The following is a 20,337-nucleotide window of genomic DNA, read 5'->3' on the forward strand; positions in this document are numbered from 1 at the left end:
AGCGCCTAATTTAGCTACTGGCTGCTGTAATGTTAATCCAAGAAAATGAAAGAAAATCACTCACTGCTCTTGAATGAATTACTTTGTAGTTTTAACTGTCAAACCAAAAATTATTCAGACACCAGATATAATTTTTTATATATATAGCAAAACTGTAATAATGTGTGAAATGTTGAAGGTGACTGAATAAATGTAGGTTTGATTGTATATTTCATTTTTACATTGAAGACTATCCAGTGCTATTTTACATTTAATTATTTGGTTTCTGTACCTTGACACCTACAAACTTGAAAAAAACTTAAACATTGTGTAAATTGCACAAATAAATAAAAATAATCGAACATACAAATTAAACAATTTCAAACAGGGCCCACTTTTTCAAGCACTTTGTGATGCATTTTGGAAACAGGAGATGAACCCCTTTTCTAATGCACCACTTAGCTTGATAAACCCCTTTTCAAAGACTTACTGTTTGTTAATTTTATTTGGTTAACACATATTCTGAATGCCTTCGGCAGAATTCGAATGAGCCATTTTAATCTAGATTAATCTAGATAATTTCAAAATCACAGTGAGATTAATCTAGATTTAAAAAAAAATTAATCAATGCCCACCACTAATATATATATGGTATTGTCGCTTTGGGCACGTTTCGCATACCAAGAGATGACATGTAAATTTGTATTCTGTGAGTTAATGAAGAAAATATAAAACATGTCAGAATTGCCCCTGGTCTCCCCCTGCAATATTTTTCTCTACGCAAGCCGAAGCGCAAGGAAACATAAGCTCTTATAGAGAGAGCTGGAGAAGACAGCATCCCACTGCTTGGCTTTATATAGCACAGCAAACACACAGAGAGAGGATCAAAGAAGAAGAGAAAACATGCTGATTTATTAAAATACCTTCTGCCTCAACACATCCCCACACAACATTGTCTTAAAGAGGAGAGAGAAAGAGGAAAGGATGGATGGACTGAGAGAAAGAGGACGGAGGATGACAAGAGGAAAGAGAGAGAGAAAGAAAAGAGTATAGTCACTGCAGCAATTGCTGAATGTTAAGTCATTTCATGGACATAAATAAGGGGTTGGTGTTATTTTTGCTGTTTTAATATGGCTTAGTCCTAAGGGAAGGCTTCATATTTGATGAAGGAACATTGATGTTCCTATTTAAATGCAGTTGTGATCTGTTCAGGCTTTGTGAAGGCAAATCGAGATCTTCCACACCAGACTCAGTCAACCTTTTCTGTGTGAGTCTTGCTTTGTGTATTATGATTATGGAGCAGGACAAATATGCCCAGTTCTACTAAAATGTTTGTTTTAGGAGACTGAATGGCTGTAGGATTGATTTTATGTACCCTTCAGTAGCAGGAGAAGCTGAAAAAAAAAAAAACAGAAAGGTGGTGTCCACATACTTTTGGGAATCTGTGTAAAATTTGACTCTTTTGCACACTACTGCTGAATTTTTTTGGAGTAGGTAGGATTTTTCAGTGCTTTTATGTATATAAATATGTATATATATATATATATATATATATATATATATATATATATATATATATATCAGATGAAATTTATTCATGCGATGGCAAAGCAGAATTTTCATCATCATTACTCCAGTCTTCAGTGACATATGATCCTTCAGAATTGAATCAGAAATAATTCTGATTTGGTTCTTATTTTTGTGGAAACTGTGATGCATTTTGTTTTCAGGATTCTTTGATAAACTAAAGGTCCCCCAATTTTTTTCAATATTCTTTTACTCTTCCATTTATCCTGTTGTTGACAAGACTTCACAAGGAGAAATCTGTCAAAATGTGAACTTGCATACTGTATCTAGTGTAGAAAGCATAAGTGATTTAAATTTTTAATATGCAAATATATTTATGCATGTGATGTCACAGATCCCAATAGCCATTTCTGGAGCTTGGTTAAATAAATGCCGTTATAATGAGGAGATTTTATTAAACTTATTTTAACAAAAATGAAAGTTTTGTCATTACTCAGAACACAAGGAACACAAGAGAGAGCTTTCTGACCCTCGATAAACTGCAACAGAACTAACTGATTCAAGGCCCATTTCTGTCTATGCAGGGAACATGGCAAAAACATGTTGATTTGTGTTCCGAAAATAAACAAAGGCCTTATGTGTTTGAAACGACACGAGGGTGAGTAATTAAGGGCAGAAGTTTTTACTTTTATACTTTAATAGTACAAAGAAGATCTTACACCTATAAAAAAAAATTAAGGTAAATTTGATTGCTCAAATCATGACCTCTTTAAGACAGGAACAATAAAAGAAGGGAAACGGAGCAGAAAAGGTATACTGCATTTAAACAGGCAGAGAGATTTAGAGGACTGTATGTGCAGGTGGAGATCACGGAGGAGAAAGAGAGAGTTTATGGTGTGCGATTGGAGTCTTCATTGATCTGTGCCATAGAAACATCTTTCCTGTCCACTGAACACAACAAGAGCGGCAACAACAAGCCAATAAGAGAGGGAGACAGAGACGGACGACAGGATGGATGAGTAGTTAGTGAGAGAGACAGAGACAGACATGCTGACCCTGAGGAAGGAGAAAACAGGAAGATGGGTAGAGACCAAACACCATCTCTCAGTGAAATATGAAAGATAATATACAAAGGCATTTTATATTGTACCTAGTAAAGATTACAAATTGTACATTCTGTGTTGTGGTGGTAGTGAAGATTAGCATACAAAGGAATGTGCCCTATGTAACTAATTGACTCAAGAGGGGAAAACAGCTTTTACTTGATTTGATGAATAAAGCCAGTGGATTGAGCTGTAGGTGCTATTAGTCAATTGCATGAAGCAAGCATGCGTCAAAGGTTTTATAAGCACGCAATGATGGGTGTTTGCCTGTCAATCGCAAAATTAAAAGAGATTTGAAGCAATGTTTTTCTGCTATCCTGCCAAAGGCTGAAAGCTTCTGTTCACTTAAGTGCAGCACCTTTTATCATAGTTAACTAAAACTAAAGGCATAAAAACACATTTTTGTTACTTGAAATAAACATTAATTGAAATTTTATATATATACAGTATAATAATTTTTTTATAACTCTCTTCCCTCTAATATGTAGTTTCAATGAAAAGTTGCATGATTTTTTAATATAAAAGATTTCTGTTTCATAAATCCAATCTGTTCTCAAGAGGTTTTCTGTTTTGCAGCTGTGTCTCAGGTTTAAACAAATCTAAACAGCAGATGCCACTTCCAAAAATGGGAATCTTTTTTAAATTTGGGATGTGTATTGATCTATGGTGCTGTATATCTCTTACAGGCAGTGATGGGGCAGATACAGAAGAGAGACTGGTGGAGCATCTTCTAAATCCAGCCCACTACAACAAACTGATCCGACCAGCGACTAATGGCTCAGAACTGGTGACAGTGCAGCTAATGGTCTCGCTGGCTCAGCTCATCAGTGTGGTCAGTGAACATGTTTACATATTGTGCTCTCATATTTACATACAATGTGCATATGAATAAATGTTTCACTAAACTGATCTAGTTTTTTGGGCATGCTGTGCCTGCTCATGAATTGTACTTCACTTAATCATAAAACTAGTTCCTTTCAGAAGGTTTCGACCAAATATGTCATCCGTGACAGAGCCAGAGCATTAAATGAAACCCTCTTGTCTATTTAACATCTCTTCTGTTTTAAAATTTGGTCGGTTTTCAGTGTGGTATTATGTATCTTAGCTCAGTAAGCCTACTTAGGCCTAAAATGGAGCTGTGACATAATGCAGTTAGGCTTAGAGGCTTCTGTATTAGCATGATTTTTGAAGTAAAATGATGTCAGTGTGCTGTAAGAAGCTAGTATGGACAACAGGAAATGGCCATCTCTGTTCCCGCAGGTGCAGCAAATTAGCCATGCTTACTGACCACTCATCGCTCTATGCTAACCGCTCAGCTGTCAGCCGATTACATACTTCCTTCATGCTTGTAATGCACTGTAAATCAACAGCTCACTTACCTGGGCTGAAAGCTGGAGGAAAGCACTGTCATTCTTGTGTTATTAATCACTGGAGAGCAGGCAGGGCTTCTCAACGTCCTTGATCCATAAAAAAACCCCCAATATGCTCAAGAATGTAGCCTTAAAGTTAATAAAAAGAGATATTAAACCATGAAATGATGAACCATGATGAATACTGTACTTGGTATTATATTATATTATATATTTAATACATTTTAATAAATGCATTAAATGCTTTATTTTTATTTTTCTCTTTCAGCTTGGTATTATTATTATTATTATTATATTATATCATGTTTACTATAATAATAATCATATAATTAATAAATGTTAATTAATGCTGAAATAAATAAAAATTATTGTTATTAAATTGTATCAACTTTTTAACATTTCTCTATCTGTTTTTTTCTTTTCACAGCATGAGAGAGAACAGATCATGACCACCAATGTCTGGCTTACACAGGTCAGTCAATACTTGCATTATTTATGCCTCATTTTATTGTTTTCACAGACACGTTTGTTTTTCTGTCACTGCTGTTTATGTTCCACTGTTTTCTATTAAAACTTAAAACTATTATTAAATGTATATATATTTTTAAGATTAACTTTAAGTGTGCATTCACAATTAAATACCTAACATCAACAGGTACCAATAATTCAAAATCTCCAGCCATAATTAAAAAACAAACATGTGGATAAGAGTGTGAATATGCAAGTTTGAAATGAAATATAAATTTGAGCTTGTTTACATCATCAGTATCTCACAAACTGTTATCTCATACAAAACAACCCATGAAAATCTGTTTGTACAGATACAGTACTCTCTTACACATCTCTCTTTTTCTCTCTCGTTCTTCATCTTTCTGTCACTCCCTCTCTGAATCATCTGCTCATGGTCACTATGACCATAGATGTCAGTTGGCAGGAGTTATTGCCGCTGTCACTACAGTTTACCCATAAAACTTTACCACTGTGTGTGTCTTTCCTAGCCAGAGTGTATGTGTATATGATTGGTGTGTCCGAGTAAAAAAGATGTAGTATAATTGCATTAGTGGTCACTATCTGGTCAAACCCAACAGGAAGTGTATTAAATGACCATCATTAGACATCTATCACTCTTTTATGTGTATTAATATGACTACCATTAGCTAGGCTATGACAACTCTCATTTGCAGTCTGTTTACTCTGTCAGCATTTATGGCCTCAAGTAATTATTTCTAATCTTCTAATCTAGTTTATTAGGACATTTCTCTTAGTAATGAAAAGCGACAGATCATTTATACGTATACTAAATATACTGCTAATTGACACTGAGAGCAGTGGTGTGTGTGACAGATGAACATGATCTTAGCAGCATATGAAATTGGTTACACCTCCTGTTCACAGGATAAAGAGAAGTTACAATTTCATAACATGAGGAGGAAAATGTGGGGGGAAAGAACATAAATTAATAACGTATTTTACTTTTATCCAAAGGGTCATGGTTTTGCCATAAACTTGTGCTAGTAGGTGTTGTAACTACATTATCTGGCTGCAAAACACATCTTTCTCCATTGACAGCCATTCAAAAGAATCTGTTTATTCCGCCATTGAGATGAAAGGAAAGCCTAATGGATTGCTTTCTCCAGGGATCACAGCCTCGAGTCCAGCATGGTTATTTATTTTCACTCTATCCTCAGGAGTGGCAGGACTACCGGCTAACATGGAACCCAGATGAGTTTGATGGCATGAAGAAGGTCCGTCTTCCCTCCAAACATATTTGGTTACCTGATGTTGTTCTTTATAACAAGTAAGTCTCAAGATACTGTGTATTTACAGTACTTATCTAGTTAGTTTATCACTATCTTTATCATATCTGATCCTTTCTTTCCATTACCCTTAACTTTCGTCTGTCATTAGAGAGTAGATAACACCCCTGCTTTTCAATCTTTGTCTCATTAGCTGTGTTCTCGTGTCACATTACATGACCTCACTATATAAAAAAAAGCATGTTCCTCCTCACTCACTGTCAGTGGAGGAGGTTTTAGATTCAATCTAATTAACACCAGCCTCCCTCCTTTGTTTGTCTTTATGTATCATTGATAAACTCACAAACAAACCCCAAATGCTTTCAGTATTCAAGTTCCATTTTCTACTGTTATGATATTTTTTGGATTATGTACCTAGCAAATGTGATGTGTCTGCACCAAATGCCTGAACTAAACAGTTACATAAGGCACTTACATTTGAAATAAACAGGGCCAGGCAGTCAATATTAAAATACACTGTATTAAAACTATAGCCAAAAGAAGTAATGAATGTGACTTGTGTGCTTTCGTTTGTCTGGGTAACGTTGCTTAAAAGTTACAATATCCAGTCTTTCAAGGTAATGGGTTTGATTCATGCTGTAGCAAATGAACAAGCTGATAAAGTTGCCATCTGCAAAATGTACAAGATTAAATGTCTGTCGTCATGATTATGTAAACTTGCAAACATTCACACAATACTGCATGTGCAATTATACCACAAACTGAAGTTACAAAACTGTAGGGTTGTAAAGCACTGCTTGCATGAAGCAATCTCCATCTACAAATTATAAAGAAAAATAAATAAGTAAATAAATGTGCTTGCTTTTTATGTTAATGTATTAATTTGTGCAATTAAAAAATAATGACTGATGAGTCTAAGCAGGCTTTCACACTAGCACTTTTGGTGTGCACCTGGTTTCATTTGACATCAGAGTTCAGTTCATTTGGATAATGTGATTGCTGTTTTTTGATCTTTTGAACCATACACGTGTCTGTCCAAGGGACAGTCTGGGGTGCAGTACATGCAAACTTTGGTGCAGTTAATTTCTGATGTGAATTGTTTTAAATAACAGAAGTGAACCACTATTGATGAAATACCTGTTTGAATTGGTCAAACTGTGTATTATGTGTTGTCTCACTTTCCTGACAAACTTAACTGAAGTGTTCCAAGCACAGTGAATTTATATCTCATTACCACTCACCTTCAGCAGAAATTGACTTCCGCATTTTTTTAACCTTTGCATTACATTTGCGATGAGCCATTATGTGTTGTGCTTTAGAAACAAAACCAATTTTTAAAAATCCAAAGCACAAAAGTGAAGTGAGCAATCAACTGTAGGCTGTCCATTAATTTTGCCATCTTCTTCTGCTTAGTCATTTCTTAGCAGAAGCTGTAAATAGCTGCTACTATGGTGACACAAACACGCCAGGGTATCTCCAGGATTTTTAAACTAAAATTTACTTTTAAGACCTGCACAAATAAAATTAATCCAATGCGAGCAGGGTAGGGCAATGTCTATTGTAACCTGTTAAACTGTAAAATGACTATAAAAAGCATTATTTACAGTTCAGATACAGGTTTTTAATAAAAACAAAAAGTTTTATATAATGATAAACTTCACATTCAAGCCTTTAAGCCATTAAGAAAATGGATGGGCAAAAAAGATCCATTTATTAAATTAATTTAAACAATTGTTATCAATCCATTGAATTCTTATCCTATATTTTACTGTCTTTATTGTTTAGATTTTTATGATGCAATATCTATTTATCTATCCACCAGTTCAAATGTATAACTGCAGCACTGGGTTGATTTTTATGGAATTACATTTGGTTCAATAATAATGAACGAAACTATAAAACTGAACGTAACTTTTTCAGAAACTATCAAAAATATGCCATTAAAAAAGAAGAAAAACACAATGAAAACGAAAAAAAAAAAAACGAACTCAGTCGCACAAATTTAACAGGCTCTTCAAATATGCTCAATTCTTTGTTAATGTTTTTCAAAGATTTGTTTTCGCTAATTGTGGATTCTGAATGCATTGCCACAGATTTCGCTTTTGCTTCACAGTTTTTCGTTTGGTGTTTTGACACAAACTTCTTTTGGGGGCGGGCTTAACAGTGATCTACTCTGATTGGATAGTGAGCTTTTGATGGGCAGGTGCTTTCTGACCCGGAAGTACAGTCGCCACTCTGTGGCGCGCATATTGGAAAAAGTTACGTCCAGTTTTATAAAGTTTCGTTCATTATTATTATTGACCTATCTATATACCATAGATTTTCAGCAGATGGACTTATTGAAAATGCACATTCATTCTCTGCCAGCAGGTGGCGCTTTCTGAATGGCAGAAATGTAGCAGTTTTCCCAATTCAAAAAGCGGCGCAGCACCTGACTTTGAAACAAAAGTGTTCATTTTTATTTAAAGGGGTCATATGATGCGATTTCAATTTTTCCTTTCTCTTTGGAGTGTTACAAGCTCTTGGTGCATGAAGAAGATCTGTAAAGTTGCAAAGACTAAAGTCTTAAAACCAAATAGATATTCTTTATCAACGTTAAGACTCTCCCACACCCTCCTAAAATGACTCATTCAAACACACCCCCACATGTCTACGTCACTATGTGGAAATATTTGAGTAATGCTGCCCAAATGTTCACGCAAAGAAAGGCGTGGTTTCAGCCATGTCAGGGAGATGCTGTGTGCTTATAGGCGAAAGCAGAAATACTTTTTTGGCCTTCCGAAAGTAGATGTATTTAGTAATCTTTAAGATTACTTACAACAGAACAGCAATGCATTTTATGGACAACCATGAACCTAGGAGAGGAGGTAATTCTGACTTTGCCACAACAATTTGGCTCTTCTGAATCAGCTACTAAGAATTTGCTATCGACTGTTCAGACATCGCATATATGTGCACTCAAATCACAGTGTAGTCAGCTGTCTTAACCGTCCATGGCTTGTGCACTGCAAAAACATACAATCCTCAATCACTGTGTTTGTCACGCCAATGGTTCCCCTTTCGCAATTATGGAAAGGGCGTTACATTTCTGATGAGTGCTTGTGGTGTTCATCCAATCAAAAGGCACAGAGTGAGTTGGCCAATCAGAGCAGACTGCGCCTTGTCAGAAGGAGGGACTTTGTAGAAAATGACATGTTTGAGAGAGGCGGGGCATAGAGGACATACAATAATGTATAGTATTTGAAAAATGTCAACATGTCAACATATTCTGTTACACCAAACACACAAAATAATTATAGTTATAAAAGCATCATATGACCACTTTAATCAAATTATAGACTTTTGAAGTTTGTCACGTTCAGCTAAATCACAATTCTTGTCTCTCCGTACACAAATTTAAGAACTCTTGAAATCATAATTAAGACTTTCTTGTACCATTTAAGACAATGTATGGCCTGATTAAAACTTTACCATTTTAAGGACCTGCAGAAAACCCTGATGTACTGTGGCTCTGAATCAAAAACACAGTTCGAACCTAGTCCAGCAGGGGGGTGGAGGATTAATCAACTCTGGTCCAGATAATAAATCCTAAATTATTTTATATAATAGTTGACATTAAGCCACAAATGCTATTGATAAAGTTTACTTTGAAGTATAAACTATCTCATAACCTCTCTGTCTCCTTCCCCATCAGTGCTGACGGCATGTATGAGGTGTCTTTCTACTCCAATGCTGTCATCTCCCACGATGGAAGTGTCTTCTGGCTTCCACCAGCGATCTATAAGAGTGCCTGTAAAATTGAGGTGAAGCACTTTCCCTTCGACCAGCAGAACTGCACGTTGAGCTTCCGCTCGTGGACCTATGACCGCACAGAAGTGGACCTGGTTCTGCGTGCAGACGTGGCTAGCATGGACGATTTTACGCCCAGCGGCGAATGGGACATCATTGCTCTGCCTGGCCGGCGCAATGAGAACCCCTCTGACCCAACCTACGTAGACATCACCTATGACTTCATCATCCGGCGCAAACCCCTCTTCTACACCATCAACCTCATCATTCCTTGCATCCTCATCACCTCTCTGGCCATCTTGGTCTTCTACCTTCCATCAGACTGCGGGGAGAAGATGACACTCTGTATCTCAGTGCTACTGGCCCTCACTGTGTTCCTGCTGCTGATCTCCAAAATTGTGCCGCCCACATCTCTAGACGTCCCTCTGGTCGGGAAGTATCTGATGTTCACCATGGTGCTGGTCACGTTCTCCATTGTGACAAGTGTGTGCGTGCTGAACGTGCATCACCGGTCACCCACCACACACACCATGCCTCCATGGGTGAAGCTAGTGTTCCTCAACAAGTTACCTGCTTTGCTTTTCATGCGTCAGCCACGCAACAGCAGCGAGCGTCAGCGTTTGCGCCAACGCCGGCGTGCCAACGAACAGCAGGAAGGCGGGCGAGCAGGTCTGGCTGATGGGCTCATGGCGGGTTTGGGCCTGGGCAGCTCTTCATCAGGGAGCAAAGAGAACAATGAGGCATGCACGTGCTATGTGAACCGGGCCTCAGTTAAACAGTTTGGGGCAGAGTTGGGTGGCGGAGGGGGGTCAACAGATGGACTAAACGGGATAAGGGAAGGTGGGAGAGAGTCCAGGGAAGGAGGTTCAAATCCATTGCAAAGCTCTGCTCTACCTCAGGGGAAGCAGCAGCCCCCTACAATCCTCACCCAGGCTCTGCTGGCCCAGGCCTGCCCAGGGTTCGAGGAGGCTGTAGGCGGAGTCCGCTTCATTGCAAACCACATGAAGAGTGAGGATGACGACCGTAGTGTGAGTCATTATGTTTCATAATCACATATCTGAATGTGCAGATTAATTTTTTTTTCACATTAAGAACAATAGCATGCTATCATTCATAGCAGTCATAAGCCCCGTTCACACCACGGGAACTTTCCCCGGGAACTAGGGACTTTGGGCCAGTACTCTGTCTGTTTCCAATGCAGAAACCAGGATCTAAATAGAGTTCCAGGTAAAAATGTACCCCTCCAAAAGTCCCTTTTCGTGAGGTAGTACTTTTCCAAAGGTCCGGAACTTTTGGGGTGGGACTTGAGTTCAAGCAGCAATGTGTTTCAACAACCATACATTTTTTATAGTACTGTTACTGTGTCATGAAATGTAGTTTTTAAATGATTTCAGGCGAGAATGTAGTTGTTTAAAACTCCAATTTGGGGTTTATTTATAAGGACAGCGCCTTTTTGAAAATGTGCTTCACCAATTTTGGGCACGTGAGCTCCACATGATCAGCGGGCGCTCAGTGCTAATGTATCCTGACTAAAGCAGCCTCAAATCAGCTAGTCCTTCTGACATTTGCCACTGGCTCTGATGTCTCTGTGGTGGTTAAACATAAGATATAATTAATTTTGGTTAAATCTAACTGGTAATCTATGGTCTTAATTCTATTGTTCTATTAATCTATTAATATGGTAAAATGAAAATTAAAAGAGACAATACTGTATGAAATTATATATTTTTTTCATTGTAATGTATGTACTTTAAGCTGCATTTGTCTTCGGAGCACAATTTAAGATATTTTGGATGATAACCAGGAGACTTGAGACTATCACATAGACTTCCAAGTAAGTTACTCTGTCAAGGTCTGGAAATGTATGAAAGACATCATCAGAATAGTCCATCTGCCATCACTGGTTCAACCATAACATTATGAAGCAATGAGAATACTTTTCTGAAGCACCCGCCCCCTACACTATAAATAGTTAATACTCAAGCTGCGGCTAAGGTCGTCACTTGTTCAGTGTTAGTATTTTCTGTATGGTAAATGGAACGTAGTGCACAATGCAGGCGATATTGAATGATTCATACAGTGTGAATATGCTTTCGACTGGGGCAACTGAGGTCTGGTTTCACGTTGTGTCATGCGAACCGCGGCAGTGCGCACAGTCTGATCCAGCCTGATCTAGCCTGGCTGTCGAATGGGCTTCACTGATCTCAAGGGATCTGGCCCGAAAAGATATAAACATAACACTATTGCTATTTTAAAAAAGGGGTCCAGGCTGCTCGATATGTCCCACCCTGTCTTCCTTTTTCAGTTGAAATTACGTCACCATAACACTGTGTGTTTCAAGGCACTTCAGGGGGCCTTTAAAGGTAAAATGATGCATCCTGGATCAAATCAATACGGGATGCAATTTGTTCCATATTTTAGAAAGGCCAACACATAGTTGAATCAACAAATGTGTGCACTGTTTATAATCCTAATAGCAATTATAATGAAATTAATTTCTTAAGAATTATTAGAGAAGTAAATTTTTACATGACTGCATTTTGTTGTCTTTGTTTCCGTAGCGAATGTATCTCCGGAAACACATGCCGTTAAAGTCCTTTCATGTGACCAAAGCATGTGGTAAACCTGCACGGTTTAAAAGATCTAGAGCTCACATCCGCCCTTTGAACTCAAGGCTCTCCAGATAGTGCTGTATGGGAAAGTTATCAGTGGATCTGTTCAGTAACTAATGATGAACGCGCAGTTTACAGAGAAGCTTGCTCACGATGGACTGTCTGACTTAAAGAAATAGTTCACCCAAAAATGAAATTTTGCCATCGTTTACACACCCACAAGATGTTACAAACCTGTAATAATATTTCATACATTATCAGAGCTTAGTAGACATACTTATATTTTTAGGTATTATTAGCCAGATTAATTAATAGATTATAGGCCTATGATATGTTATACCCTATTTATTAATTTAGCAAATTATTTAGATAAAAATGGGACAAATAATTACATAATAATTTAGTCCGAATTTAAGCAAATTAATAAAAAAAATAATAATAATAATCCCCATCCTGGTAACAGCTGTAGACCAGTCAAAAAAGACTAATACTTAATAATTATAAACAATCAAATGTAAAATAACAATATTAATGTGTTCTGTTACAAGTTTAAATAGCCTACTTGTGCATATTTTTCCATGGTTTACTGTTGAGCTATGAGTTCCTCACTGATTATTTGTTTCCTTGGGTTTTTTTTTTGGGGGGGGGGGGGGTTGTCATGAGTGTGCATTCCTTATTTTGCCTTGCTGAAGGGGGCAACTCTACCCAGACAACATGTAGGCCTATCACCTACAGCCCTTTTAAATTGGACATATACTGTAGCTGTAACACCAGTGTCCAAATTCAACTTCTTTTATGCTTACTCGGTAACTGGAAAAGAAGGGTTGGTTTACTAGTGTTACACTGATATAAGATGAGCAGAACTGAAGCAATCCAAAGAGTTCTATTCACTAATTGCTAAATTATATTATAATGTAAATTTTTTTTTTTTTTTTTTTTTTTTGGCAGCTACATCTAAAAGTCAGAAATAACACTAAAACTGTTAGAGTGTTTATTAGATCATCTAGGACTGACTCAATACCTGACATCCATTATGAGCTCAGTGAAAGCTTACACCCACACACACACAGATCAATATGCAGCTCCACACGTGGTTAAATAATATGTGATGTGGAGGCTTTGACAGGCAAGCCCTGAAGCATTAAAAAAGAGATGTGGTCTTTAGCCAAAGCACAGCTACACATCAGCACTACACTCACTGTTGGCATTAGAATGGCTTACAGTCCCATTCTGTCAAACACTGTGTGCGTCTCAGCATTACTCAGTATGAGAGTAGCAGTCGTGCTGAAAGATACTGGAGGTGATTCACAGAGATTTTACAAGCCAAGTGATAGATGCCAACTGATCTATTTCTAGAGAGTTGAGGTGATTAAGTAATGAACAGATATATTAATATAGATATATTCAACTGACCACTTGCAGGGAGTTTGATTGATAGCCGATCTGACCAATCATATCGCAGAATCTGCCATTTTTGACAAACAAACCAGCCCAGAGATTAAGGCTGGTGGACTTGAACTTGAAAAATGGGGTGTATTGATGTCTCTCTGCAGTTGAAACAAGATACTGTTGATGTTCATTCGTGTTTATTTTGTGCTTTAAGTAAAATTGATAAGATGATTGGTTCACATGCTGCTTGAACTGAGGCGCTACAGCAACCTGTCACCACAAAATGGTATTTGTTTGAATTTCTCAAAAATAACAAAATTTGAAAGCGGAGACTTTGTTTCATACCATTTTTCGTTATTATTACTTTCTAGCTCCGCAATGTATTTTTCACTGCGTGAGAACGTGTGGCGTAAGAGTGGCATGACTTCAGTAGACATAGAGTCGACATAGCTACAGTAACGAAGGGTTTTTGCGTAGGTTCAATTAAATCGAAGGGTTTTTGCGTAGGTTCAATTAAATTAAAATATTACGGCACACATAATATTTGTAATAATACCAAATAAATTTCTAAATCAGTAATATATTCTTAATGATTTTTTTTTAATATATATATTATTTTATTTTAGAAATAAAAAAGATTTTTTTATGAATCATACAATCCTTTAAATTGCTATTTTATCTTTAAAAGGGGTCCGTTTTAAGTGCTATAATAGATTTATAGTGAGATTTTCTTTATCTTTTCACATTATTTGGATGATATTGTTTAGTTAGAACAGTCAGCAATATATTTTAAAGCTTGGCAATATTTTAAAGTGAACTTGAGCAGTTGGTTTCTTCTTAAGAGCAGGAACACAGTCAACATGGGGTAAAATTAACAGCACTCAGTAATTCTGTCAATCATCTCGACCTGCACACAGTTTCATTCCCATGGTAACAAGGCATCTCCATGCCAACTCCCTTGCAGCCTTTGCCGTACTTACGGTTCAGGTCCCCTGTGTCTCACCTCATCAGAGCACTGTGGTGGAATGAAGTCTCGGTTCACATTAACCTTTTCCTTCACCCTTTTCCCTTCTCTCACTCACTCCCACACATTCACATCCAATTTCCCATTTTATGTTTACCTCTCATTCTTTCTTTTTTACCCCACCCCCACATTTTATGTGTGACTCATCTATGTCCTGTCTCCCTTTTACATCTGACATCTTCATCTCTTTTTGACATTACGAATTTTTAAAGGGATGGTTCACCCAAAAATGAAAATACTCGTTCTCAGTGGTTCTTAACCCATTTGTTGCTATCTTTTCACACAAAAGGAAAATTTTGAAGAGTCATGCAGCTGTAATGGCTTCATAGTGAGCACATCTGTCAAGTTACAAAAAAGGACACTTTTCTTTGCTGATTCGTTTATTGTTATTCATTCCTCTCTACTGAGGTTCTCAAATCAAATATGGCATATGTGGCCCAGGTCTAACATTACAACATATGGTCATTTATAGTCATCAGAGACTAAACGTCATAAGGTCTGCCCAAACTACAGTATATTTTAGTCAAGAACTGCGCACTTAGACAGGAAGAGCTGGACTGGACATGAACAAGAGTCAGTCACAATTTGTACTGCCATTTATGGATGAAGTTATGTGACAAACATTATAACAGGAATTCTGGCAAACTGAGAATTTTTTTTTTTGAACACCTATAAAATCTTTGAACTTTAGACTCTAAAACTTTCAAGCCAACATTAAGTTTGTCTTGACAATTCTACTTTTTTTTCCCACTGTTAATTAGGTTAAATTGCTTTCCCATTCCCATAGTTATGGAAATATCAGTACACAGGTTTGGAATAATCACAGATAAAAATAATTACAGAATTTTGGGGAAAATGTATTTCACCCCGTTCCTTGTTCTCTTTCTCTTTGTCCTCTGTTCTACTTAAACACATAATGGCACACCATTGTTATTTTAAATTATTTATATATATACTATTATAGAATTTATTAAAATTTTGACTTATCTTTAACTTTTATATTTTAAGTTCTAATTTCAATTTAGATTTTATAAATTTTGTTGTGTTTGTCATTTTTATGTATTTTTTAATAATTTTAGGTACTTCAGTGTAAACAATTTTCTGTTAGTTGCCATCTTTCCCACACACCGCTGGGTAAACGTCTGATGCATATGGCACACAAAAGTCTAAAAACTCTTCATGAGTTTCGAAGTCGTCAGATTGATTGAATTATACAGGAGACGTGTGTGTCGCGTTATTTAAACATTCCGCCTGGAAACAAAAATGCCATGACACCAAATCCCCTCACTAAAGAAGAAAGCTACCATATTTACAACTGTGACGATGAGCACTTATCAGGATCCACTAAACGCTGGATTTTCAAAAGTCTGTGAAATATTTAAAGTTTGTGGCAATGAATCTTTAAAATACGTCCAAGAGTTTTACACACCAGTCTGTTATTGTGGCAACATTCCCACGCCCCAAAACGTGATGATGAACAAAACGAAATGGTTGTTTGACATGTCGGTCAAGCGGCCTCATGGGTGGGACTTGGCCAATGAAAGCTGCTTTGAATTCCAGACCTGACAGACTGACAGCTGTCAGTCTGAAGGTTGGTCTACGTGAAACTAGTTGTCATTTAAATCACCTAACATTTATATTTTATTTCCGTTTTATTTAAATTAATGAAAACAATTTGTAATAGTTTTTTTGAAAGGTGATGCATGTCATTTTCTGACTGTACTTAAGCATAAAAGTACCATAATATGTTTGCAGATATTTAGGAATCATGTAAAGTTTACTCTTTTACAGCCAGTTATTCTACTTTGAAATGTGTGTTCCATGTCGGAATGTCTGTTTCATTTTGGTCTGTGTGATTCCGCCCACAGCCAGTTTAACCAATAGTATTTTGACTACAAGGGTTGCCACTTCGCAGAAAACAGAACATTTTGCAGCCATACAATCCAGCAAATGAATTGGGTCAGAGACCGTTCATTTCTACACGACCTACAGTAAAAAGCCTCGGCATCTATCTAAAAAGCTTTATGACCAGAGGGATTAAAACACGGTTAAACTGTGTACGAGGCTTGTCAGTATTGATGGACTGAAGAACCCATTTTAACCACTAGCTGTCTATAACATCCCTGTCTCAATCCAACCATCACTCATTGGTTGTTCTTTTTGTCTTACAGGTGAGTGAGGACTGGAAGTATGTGGCCATGGTCATCGATCGTCTGTTTCTCTGGATCTTTGTGTTTGTGTGTGTCTTTGGCACAATCGGAATGTTCCTTCAACCTCTGTTCCAAAACTACACAGTCAAAACTATCACCAACACACCCGGCTGACTAACCACCATCCACCACCACACCAATGGACGCTACCCACCATCAGTTGCGACAGGAGGGCAAAGGGAGGAGGTGGGGTCTGCCGAAGGAGAGGGCAAATGTCACTCTGGACTAACATTAGGTTTACACGAACCTTTTTTGGAAAATCACACAGAGTGGGGATTTAGTCCAGGATTCTCGTTCAGGCCTCTCGTCCAGTCCACCTTCCCCTCCTTTTAGGTGAAAAACCACATAAGCCAATCGGAGAGAAAGGAGACACCTGTTTACTTTGCTCAGCAGCCAATCAGCACTCATCTCTGCAAATAGAAAGCCATCCACCGCCAACAAGCTCCGAAACGAGCAGTCTGCTTCCTCAAGAGTCACATGACTTCTGTTTGTTACCTGTACGTGCAAGCTAGTCAGACAGGGATGAATTTAAATATCGGTTATAACATTGTTTCTTTCAGATTCTTGTTTATTTCTCAAGGACTAGAAGCCTGTCATAATCTATTGTATTGCAAAAACATTTTCTTTTCTGTGTGAACAAACGAGTGTCTGGTCCTTCAGAATGAGCTTTGATGCAGTATCGTATTATTATTGGTATAGTAAAAGTGTGAATTGTATTACTACAACACACAACTTGAAGAGGGAGGGTGCCTGGTGAGATATGAAACAGTGACTGTTTATAAAGACCGAAGGTGTGATGGTAAAGTCAGTTGAATTTGCCAAAAAGCGGGCCCACTGTGATGTAGCACAGGGTTCCCACCCATAAATCTTGTCTCAAGCCTTGCGATTTTTCCCTGAACAGATGAGCTTTTTCCCTGAACAGATGAGCTTTGAGCTGAATGAGTCCATTTAGCCCCTAAATACTTCTCAGAGGTCTGCAGTGGTCAGGCAGACTGGCATTGATAGACAAATCTTAAAAAACCTGAGAGTTCAAAATTAAGACACTGAGAGGCCAAACTGACATGAAAGTTGTCATGATGAAATTCTGAGCAGTACTGCACTATTATTAAGCCTTGACTTGCATTTCATCTCCTTTCTGTCTGTCTTTCTGTGCTTCTCATCTATCTCCCCTGTTCTCATCAGTCCTTCACACACCACATTACTGCCTCCTCAGAAACACATAATAGCTTCTCATGAAAATATAAACCATTGGTTATGACCATTTTCATATTCAAAAGCACCTTTAGTCAGTGACTCATGGACTTTGTTGATTTTAAGTCATTATTTACTGGATATAAATGTCAGTGAACCAGTGTTTGCAAATCAGCAGATCTCAGGATAATTTGAACACTTGTCATTCCAAAGTCTATGCTTCTTGTTTGTTCATTAAGAATTTTGACAAATATGGTTAAGATTTATTTGTAGAATTACAGATTTATTAAATATAATTATTTGTTGAATTTTGAAATGTTATTCATTGCTGTAATGGCAAAGCTGAATTTTTCGCAGCTTTCCTCCAGTCTTCAGTGTCACATGATCTTTCAGAAATCTTTCTAATATGCTGATTCAGTACTCAAAAAATATTTATTTTTCTGCTTATAAATGGATTCTTAGTTTTATTTTTTTGTGGAATTCGTAATACACGTTTTTAAGATTCTCTGATAAATGTAAAGTTTAAAAGAAAACTCTTTATTAAGCAGGGAATCTTCAAAACTCATCTATAAGAAAACAGATTATGCAAACGTTCACCCATGGATCATTTTTTTTTTGTTTTTTGTTTCTCAACTATATTTCCTGAGTGCTTCATATGACCTCACACTCTTTGCTTTGCCTTTTCAGTCTTTCTTCTCTTCTCATATTTCCTTCACCAGCAGTGCTCTGCAAAAAAAGTCCTATTACAAACCACAAAGCTGCATAGTACAGCTGCTCTATTACATTAATATATCTTGACCGTTAGCTTTTAAAAATATAACAGTATTAGGGTGAAAGCCAAACTATGAATGCATTACTTTTGTCTTAGTTTGGGCTCCAAGTGACTGCATGACATCAACGATGAGACACAAGTCAGTATTCGCCACACAGGGTTGTGCCTCTGTTCATTAATTAAAGCATTCTGTCCATGCGAGCAAGCAAATCAGCTTCCATAACCATAAGTGCTTGTCTCTCTAATTCATCTAAGGAAAAATTGAATGAAGAGAAGAGACAAAGGGAGGAGTGTAGCTCTCTATATACATATGTTATGCCATGTCACGATCAATTCAACCTATTCAATACTGCAATAATCCAGAGTGTGACGTCACAAAGATTCTGTGTCAAAATAACTGTCTGTCGGCCAATAAGAGTGCATCGTCTTATTCACAATTATGGCACTTAAATGCCCGTCTCCTATCCTCACCTCCCTCCTTTGGCTGACTGATCACATTTATCCTGTCAAATAAAGATTAGAAATTCATCATCTCTTTGTGTTTGACAATTCTTGGCCTATTTGCACAAATAACACTTGTTATTGCTCTGTTAGGGAAAGTCAAACTCAATGTTTTGCACTGAATACATTGTCTTTTTCATTTTTGTTAAAATCCTCAAACAAGATGGACTTGTTTACCAGTCTCATATTCGTTGGCATTGCCACCTCCTGACAACATAACAATTCATGACTTATTTCAAGTTGGCTGCGCATCCTCCTTTATGAAAGCTCTTCAAACCAACTTTTCATGAAAGCATCTTAGAGAAAGGAAATGCACTTCCACATATTATATTAACGTGACCTTCAGTTTATTCTGCATAAAACATGACCTTGCTTTTGTTCCTACATCCCTGCTGACAAAAATAGTGAATGCTTCATGTAGAATGCAAGAAGATATAATTTTATTGAATAATAAACGAGCATTATCATGCAGTCTTTCCTAAAATGAGTAATTGACTTTCTGCAAACACAAAGAATCGAGTTGCCCTTCTAGACAAATACCCGAGACCTTTCCTGTCTAAGCTCAGCTATGTTTCAATACTGCCCTCTAATGGTCAAGAGTCTTGTCAGTGTTCATTTTTACACAGTATTTTGGACCATTCAAAAATTGTTGTATGTTCAATGACACATATTCACTTTTTTTGTAAACTGCGTTTGACTTTGATCGTTCGACTTGTAAAGAGAGAAACAAAGATTTCCGTACATCGCAAGCTACATTAAAGTGATTATTATGTTTATATACATATATATATATATATACACACACACACACACACACACACACAGACACATTCATGAACTAAGTACATTAGGCAGTGGTATTTGATATTCTATTTTGTTTTATTGTAAATATACAGAGAGGGAAATTGCAGTAGCCATGGTCAGCTGACTGAAGTTATCAAGTACGCTGCTGTTTGCAGATTTAACGGACTTGCTCGCCGCAGACATCATACTCCCGAGACGAATGCACAAAGTCTGAACTACCGAAGAGGACACACATCCAAAATCAGCGTACTTTGTATTGAGAAACGCGCGCAGATCTACGTCACCAGTCTTTTTGTCTAATCTTCCCGG

The 20,337-nt window shown here is 37.3% G+C and overlaps 1 protein-coding gene across 1 annotated transcript in view; it reads left to right on the forward strand.

The window, feature by feature from the left end:
* LOC127974329 (neuronal acetylcholine receptor subunit beta-2) overlaps positions 1–19,251 on the forward strand; it is a 33,157-nt gene extending 13,906 nt beyond the window's left edge. Inside the window, exons 2-6 of the mRNA XM_052577511.1 lie at positions 3,296–3,441; positions 4,407–4,451; positions 5,668–5,777; positions 9,431–10,553; positions 16,722–19,251. Coding sequence (XP_052433471.1) covers positions 3,296–3,441; positions 4,407–4,451; positions 5,668–5,777; positions 9,431–10,553; positions 16,722–16,874 — 1,577 coding nt within the window. The 3' untranslated portion in view covers positions 16,875–19,251. The remainder of the gene's footprint in view (positions 1–3,295; positions 3,442–4,406; positions 4,452–5,667; positions 5,778–9,430; positions 10,554–16,721) is intronic.
* Positions 19,252–20,337: the final 1,086 nt, after the last annotated feature.

The sequence above is a fragment of the Carassius gibelio genome, chromosome B16 (assembly GCF_023724105.1).
Source record: "Carassius gibelio isolate Cgi1373 ecotype wild population from Czech Republic chromosome B16, carGib1.2-hapl.c, whole genome shotgun sequence".
Classification (NCBI taxonomy): domain Eukaryota; kingdom Metazoa; phylum Chordata; class Actinopteri; order Cypriniformes; family Cyprinidae; genus Carassius; species Carassius gibelio.